Genomic DNA, 7,958 nt, shown 5'->3' on the forward strand with positions numbered 1-7,958 from the left:
AAAAAGCTTGATTAGAGTTGACTTCGGCGCTATACAAATCATTCAGAGACCACCCAATATTTTGGTGGAACATCATACAAAATGATGCAACAAGTTCTCTATTGCTTTATCTGGAAGAGGGATGGTTACTTGGCTGATATTGAATTTAATAACATGCAAATCACTGATAGACGAAATGGTAAGTCGAGCAGGACACCCAGTTAACACGACCAGCTGAGAGCCTTTCATCAGCACATTAATAAAATATAGGCAGTGAGCTGACAGAATCATAAGCATGCTGGGCAAAATGCTTAGCGGTATTTCGTCTGTCTTTATATTCTGAGTTCAAGTTCCAGCGAGGTTGACTTTGCCTTTCATCCTTTTGGGGGTTGATAAATTAAGTACCAGTGAAACACTGAGGTCGATGTAATAGACTAGCCCCCTCCTGCACAATTTCAGGCCTTGCACCTATAGTAGCAATGTTCGTTAATAAAATATTCAATGAAGAAGAAAAATGGAATGTGAAGACTGGCTGTAAAATTAATAGTCTAAGTATGTCTGTGTGACTGAGAAATTCACTTCCATACCACAATTTTCAAGTTCAGTTTCCCATGTGAAGAAACTTCTCATGAGCAAGTTTCTTCCACTAGTGCCCCAGATCAACCAAATCCTTGTAAGTGGATTTGCCAGCATTAAACTAATGATGACGAACTAAATATTCATATCACATCACGTTTCTCAAGTATGGCAACAACTGTTCATAATCTTGGCAATTTTTATTTTATAAATAAAGTAAAAAAGAACAGAAACAACGTGTTTAAATTTTGAATTTTATTTTATATAAAATAGTCATTGAATTCTTTGCAATTGGTTTTTTTTTTAATTCCTTTATTTTTATTTATTAACACTTTTTTCTTCATTAAAAGCACTCTGTAAACAGTTACAAATCAGAGTTTTCATAAGTTTTTATAAGGTACAAAAATACATAATCACAAAAACAGCATAAATAAATTAATTGAAATATAATTATATTCATTGCAGTTCTCTTAATATTCTTTAATTTGGAGTATAGGGTGGTGCCTGCTGAAATATGATAAAAAAATGAAAGTAGAAAAGAAATGCAGATAAATACACATGTAATATCTTTGCAATGTAACCTTAATTCCCAAAGTCATAAATATTTGACCCAAAAACTTAACCCCAAATTTTTCTCCATTAAATTGATCTCGCATACATTTGAATCAGTATGAGGTGACGGTTGTTGCTAGGTTGTTACTCAATGTAAAGCAAATACTATCATGAATGATACCCAGGCTACAGTGGAAAAGGCAAGCCACAGGATTTGGTTAAAAGGAGACAATGAGCAAAGCTAGGAGAATATTGAGTCAAGTCTAGTAACCAGTTGATCTAGCATGTGAGGTCTTACCTCAGTGAGGAATGAGGACAGATAGTGTGCAATAATGCCATTGAGAGAAGGCCCTAAAATGGCACACATTCTCTCTTTATGAACTCATAAGCCTGTTAACATCCAGCATATAGAGTGTTCAACTAGTGGCCCTTGTATCTGCAAGTTGACTGCAAATGATTTATTGGAGAATATATTTCTATAGAATTTCTTTTTCTGTTTAACTTTCATCATATACATTGAATACATCTCTGTTAGGTACTTAGCATTAAAGTAAATGACTACGACAGAATTTTTTAAAGTGAGTTAAGTATGGTTGTCAGACCCCCACTCATATCATATCCTTTCCTCATTTCAGGATGGGCATTAGCTGCACTAAGATCATCAGTCTAAAATGCTTTCATGACAGTCAAACACATGCCCCTCCTATAATGTATTAGAAACACACAAGGTGTCAAAAGTTCGCTTCATGGTAACAAGTTAACTCAATCTGACTGCATGGTTTCTTGGTCAAGTTCTGCTCCAGCCTTGAAGAATACTTTCAACTATCTGGGTCCTTGTGCATTTGTTTTAACTTGTTTAACCCTTTAGCATCCAAACTGGCAATTTCAGGCCCAAATATTGCACATGTTCTACATTCCAACCGACCAAATTTGGCCTCTCATACCTACCATAAAATGTCTAAGATATACTATCACATCATTGAAATTTAGAAGCAATGAGATAATGCACAATTAAGTCAACCAATTTCAATAAGCATTATGCTTGACAGAATATTCTGAATGCTAAAGAATTAAAACTTAGTGTTCATGTCCTGTAAAGGGAATCAACAAACTGATAACTAAGTACCAGACTAAAATAAGTACCTGGAGTTCTTAACTGAACCCTTGATAGTAGTGCCCCAACATGACCAATGTGGAAAGAAGATATAAACCTTATACCAGAAACAAGTTCTCTTTACATTGATGTACTGCTCAAACACTTGGTTACTGCTCCTCATGGGTTCATCTTAGCACAGCTATTTTGGGGTATTACTTAAATACAGAGGTCCTATAGGGTTAGGGTTAGTCATTAGGGACCTCTGTATTTAATACTCATTTTACTTATTTAGTGTTATTGATTCAACACTGACTTATTTGGCATCAGACATTTTTGTTTCTCTTGTTCGTTCCTGCCTCCTCCTCTCTTTGTGAGCATATTTCTCTTAATGTGTGTGAGGAGAAGGAAAGTCTATGTCAATGATGTTCAATTAATAAATAAAAATGTTTCTCTCAACCTGTCACTCTCTTTATTCATATATTTCTGCATGTTCTCATGCACTTGCCTCCACTGCCAAAAAAGTACTAGTCACCAAATCAAGTTGAGTGTCCAGTCATCTGCAGTAAATAATCTCATTTCATCCCAATATACACACATTCAAAACAAAACAGTCATCTGACTCGCAGGCAAACAGTCATTCACTCACTTCAACCACATGCCATTCTAAAATCTAAATGTTACTACAATGATATTTTTCTCCGTATTCAAGCTGCTTATTACCTCCACTGAAGGAGCCTCTAACAAGCACTTGACCTACAAACATGAACTGAACCCCCATATCTTGGGGATTAAACTATCTATAAGATGGCCTGTTGCATATCATGGTCATTGAAACAGTGTTTCAATTATATAATATCTGCAATTTTGTCACAAATACATTGCTCTTCCATTACAGCAGTAATTTCTAACTGTTACTTGCAAACTTACTCAATGCTCACTAAATGAAGATATTGTTGTCGTCTCGAAAGTTATAAAAATATGTTAATCTTCAGAAGATTAATCTAGAATTGAATCATCATCGTTTAACCTTCGCTTTCCATGCTAGCATGGGTTGGACGATTTGACTGAGGACTGGCAAGCCAGAAGGCTGCACCAGGCTCCAATCTGATCTGGCAGAGTTTCTACAGCTGGATGCCCTTCCTAACGCCCAACCACTCCGAGAGTGTAGTGGGTACTTTTACATGCCACCAGCACGAGGGCCAGTCACACGGTCCTGGCAACAGCCTCGCTCAAAAGGTGATTTTTTAAATTCCACCTGCATGGGAGCCAGTCCAGCGGCAATGGAATATAATTGTTCAGACCCAGTTCTTATCAAACAAGCTCTCTAACTATGTCCATCTTGTCTTTGCAATTTGCTTCTGAGATACAGAGTATCCACAAACAATTTAACCAGCATTAAATTTTTTTTTTTTAGGGGGTGCTTTAAGGAAGATTTTTGCTACTACATCTCAAAGGCTGAGCAACCAAGTTAAGAGCAGCTACAAATGCCTACAACATATGAAAAACAATTTTTTGAAATATAGGCAAGAATCAAAACCACTTTTCCAAATTGATGCAATAACACAGTTTGCTCTAAGTATTCAACCAGTATTTTGATATCTTCCTCCTAACAAAGTAAAGACTAAAATTGGGTTGGACCATTAATCATAAACTTTCATAATGCTATGTTTTCCGATATATTTCAATGATCTTTTTCTCACATTATCTTTCACTGTCCAAATACTAATTGTAACATACTCCTTGACCGGGTTTGAATGCAATGTGTTTAATTTAAAAGTGTAGTTTACACACAGATAAAAAAAATAAATGATAAAAATCTTTCAGTTGATAAGATACCAGTGTACTGCAGGTAACATTTTCATTGGGAGAAACTGAACTTAATACCAGAAACCACTAATCATATCACTGTTAGAGAGAAATATGTACATACAGTTCCGAGAATATATCAATATTCAACACCTGCTCAAACCAGATGGGAGTTGTCCATTGAAAGTTGAGATGTTTAACCACACAAACAACAAAATACTGTGTAAGAGACGGACTGTGAACCCATGGTATCCTACCTACCAGCTTAGAGGCTCTCCCTTTGACTTAAAATGACCTGCTAAAAGCAGAAGCAAAATCTCCCTCTGTTTGTATCCTTTATGTCTTAAGATGAAAGGATATGTAAGATAATGTGATCCAAGAGACCTGAGAAAAACAGAATGATCACAGGTGGAATTCATTAGGTCACATGTTCACTGTCTGGAAAGATTTAACAGTTACACATCAACAACACCTTAATCACTTTGTCAGTATGTCTAATCAGAAAATACAGAAATATGTAAATCTTACCATTTTATAAGGAGGAGGAGCAACAGGATTTGTTGTAAGTGGTTGTACAGGGACATTGTAGCCTTGGTAAGGTCCGACTACATATGCACCAGGTTGATTTGGTGGCGGTCCATAAACCCGGGTAGCACGAATAATTTGATTATTTCTATATTTTCTTTTGTAGCAGAGATAGGAACAAGAAATTATTCCAAGAAATATTAAGGACCATACAAACCAAAACCCTGAAAATATAAACAAAAAAAAACAATAGATAAATTACATTTATATTTAACATGAAAGAAAACATTGAATAATATTAACCTACATGTATTTTACATATCAAAAGTTTGATCAATCAAAAATGAGCTGGAAATAAACAATAAAAATATGAAATACTGAAGTAATATATAGCAGACTAAATGCAGCAGCAATTATTGATGTAATATTATAGTCATTATTATTATTATTAATCAGGTCGCTGCCGTGAATCGAACTCGGAACCTTGGGGTTAGTAGCCCGCGCTCTTAACCACTACGCCATATGCCCATAGTCATCATTTATCATTAGTTTTTCATGTTGGTATGGGTTAGACAGTTTAACTGGACCTAGCAAGCAGCAGGGTTGTACCAAGCTCCAGTATAATCAAAATTTGGCATTAATTTAAAGAAATTATTTATAAAATATTTCTATTTATTATCAGTGAAACAATTCCACGAGAGAAACAAGGTCCATCAGATTTCAGTGCCTCTTCTTTAAAAGCCTAATAATGAATTAAGTTCATTTATAATCTTGAAATACAAGCTGACAGGAAAGTAAGATCTTCGGTCCTGTCAGAGTCACAAAGTAACCCTGGACATTACTGTCTCAAGCTGCAGAATTCAAATGGCCAGTTACCATGGTATATAAGATCACAACAGGACACCAGTCAGTCACAGAGTTACTCATTTACAACTGCATGGACTGGAGTAATGCGAAATGAAGTTTTCTGCCCAAGAACTCAATGCAACAAATTAACCACTAGGCCACACTCCTTCACAAAACAAGAGAAAGTTATATAAGTACATCCTTGACTAAGTACAAGATAAAGAGATTAAATATATCAGTGTGACCCTTTAGAACAAAGTTCCTTATTTCAAAACAATGCTAGCAATTGCAAATCTATATTAGTCTTTTTAGAGATAAAGAATTTAAAATCTTTATTTTCTCATGTTCAATTACACTCAAACAATAAACTTCAGGTCACAGCAATCAACCAGTGAAAAGAAAAAGTGTGTGTGTTATTTCTTTACTACCCACAAGGGGCTACACACAGAGGGGACAAACAGATTAAGTCAATTATATCGACCCCAGAGCGTAACTGGTACTTATTTAATCGACCCCGAAAGGATGAAAGGCAAAGTCGACCTCGGCGGAATTTGAACTAAGGCCGTAGCGGCAGACGAAATACCGCTAAGCATTTCGCCCGGTGTGCTAATGTTTCTGACAGCTCGCCGTGTGTGTGTGTGTGTGTGTGTGTGCGTGTGTGTGTGTTTAGCATGATAGACACATTGAAGACTTGTACATTATCATCATTCAGGGTCTTGTTACATGCTGGCATGTGTTGGACAGTTCAACATTATCCAACAAGCTAGACTTGAGCTGCAATGTCTCTGGTATGAATTCTATGGCTGGATGCCTTTCCCAATGTCGACCACTTCACAAGAGTGTATTTGGTGCTTTTATTGTGGTACTGGTACTAGTGAGGTTAGCAAATACCTTGCAGGATGAAACCACTTAACTGAGTTGGGGTGTAGTACTGAGATTGGTAGCTTTGTATCAGGTGCTGAGAAGGGAAAAAAAACAAGTTTTGCTCTGAAGGAGATACAAGGCTACTCCAGCTGAAAAAGGATAAGGACTGATACCGTATGCAATCAAGTCGGTACATGAAGAGATTCAAAGCATTTCCTAGTCTCATGAGGAGGTAATGACTTTCTGATAAGCTAAAGTATGACAAAAGGTCAAGTACAGGTGTCTTGCTATAGAAGAAATAAAGAGTTACCTTGTATTAAATTAGGTTGGGTTGGAAAAGCAGGAAAGAAAATAGAGATGATGGTGATGAGAGACCAGAGCAAACTATAAAGGTACAAAAAGGTTTGTATAAAAAGAAAACAGAAAGAAGGGAAGGAATACAGAGGGAAGTAAAGAGAGGGTGGGTAATTCCATAAGAGTGTGAGAGGAGAGTAACAGATGGTTGGCAGTGAAGTAGAGTAATGAACAAAGATAGAGGTGTAGTTGATAGGAAATATTGGTACGGAGGGGTTTAGGTGAGAAAGAAGTAGCTCAAGAAGATGGGGATGATGTGCAAAGTGATGTACAATGACACAGATAGCGGTCAGAGGTACATAAGTGCAGCAATAGTGAATGATGCAATAATGATAGTGAGGGTGGGGTCATCAATGGTAGTTATGAAAGGGCATAGAGAATGATAGCTGATATGAAGTGTTAGTGACAAAATATAGCAGGTTTAAGATGTTGTACAGAAGAGGAGGGATAACTAAAGGCACAAACATCCATCATTATTTTAATCTAATGTCACTTCAAGTGCATATATTGATATGCCATGCATAAATTTATCCCGAGAATAATATTACCATGTTCCTTTAAATTGAAAAGTAGTGTCCATTTTAGAGTTACCAAATCTGATTTTTAACTGATATATCTTTGTATTCACAATAGATAATGTGAATTTGGTAAGAGAATATGATAGCATAATTTGACATTTCTGAGAGACTTTTGATATTTTGAATAATTAATCAACATGCAAATGTTAGTTTTATGTTCAATGCATGTTAGGTAAGCTTTGCTTTTATGGCTTCTTGACTCAGTTACAGTTCAATTTAAGACACCCAAGTCTATCAATCAACTTTATATACTCTCGTGTAACAGCAGGTGGAAAGATATACAGGGTGCACCAAATATTTTCACATAAAACTTTAGTAGATTATAACTGGGAGATGATTTAACAGTATTTACATGAAATGCATCAAATTCTAACTTGCTCGTTTCTCTTTCAGATATACTGGCAGCATCGACATGGCAAATTCCAATCTGATACATGATATAAGGGAAACAGTGCCAACAACTACTGTGACTTGGAGATAACTGGCTTCTTGAACATGAATGGTTGTATATTCAGGGTCAGGAAAGAACAGGGGTCTTTTATAAGGATATTCCATTCAGAGCCAAGATGAGAGAATTTTCTCAGCTGCCAAACACTGTCAGGATGACAATGCTTGCCCAGTTAGAAGAGGATGTTATCAATGACATTTCCATAAATGAGGGCCATCACCAAGCAATTCAAGATGGCACAGTTCACAATCAGATGAACGGTGCTCATCAGCCTTGAGAAATACAGGGCTGTTTTTTTCTTGTAAAGCCTGAGACAATATGATCATAAGACACC

At 36.3% G+C, this 7,958-nt stretch overlaps 1 protein-coding gene across 2 annotated transcripts in view; it reads right to left on the reverse strand.

Moving 5' to 3' along the window:
• Positions 1-795: 795 nt before the first annotated feature.
• Positions 796-7,958, reverse strand: part of LOC106875090 (WW domain-binding protein 1) — a 22,035-nt gene continuing 14,872 nt past the window's right edge. Inside the window, exons 4-5 of one of the 2 annotated variants that reach the window (XM_014923066.2) lie at positions 4,538-4,758; positions 796-1,059 (exon numbers count right to left, since the gene is read on the reverse strand). In XM_014923066.2, coding sequence (XP_014778552.1) covers positions 1,036-1,059; positions 4,538-4,758 — 245 coding nt within the window. In that variant the 3' untranslated portion in view covers positions 796-1,035. Of the gene's footprint in view, positions 1,063-4,537; positions 4,759-7,958 lie in introns of both variants that reach the window. The other variant, XM_014923065.2, reaches the window with a different exon arrangement.

The sequence above is a fragment of the Octopus bimaculoides genome, chromosome 3 (genome assembly GCF_001194135.2).
Source record: "Octopus bimaculoides isolate UCB-OBI-ISO-001 chromosome 3, ASM119413v2, whole genome shotgun sequence".
NCBI lineage: Eukaryota > Metazoa > Mollusca > Cephalopoda > Octopoda > Octopodidae > Octopus > Octopus bimaculoides.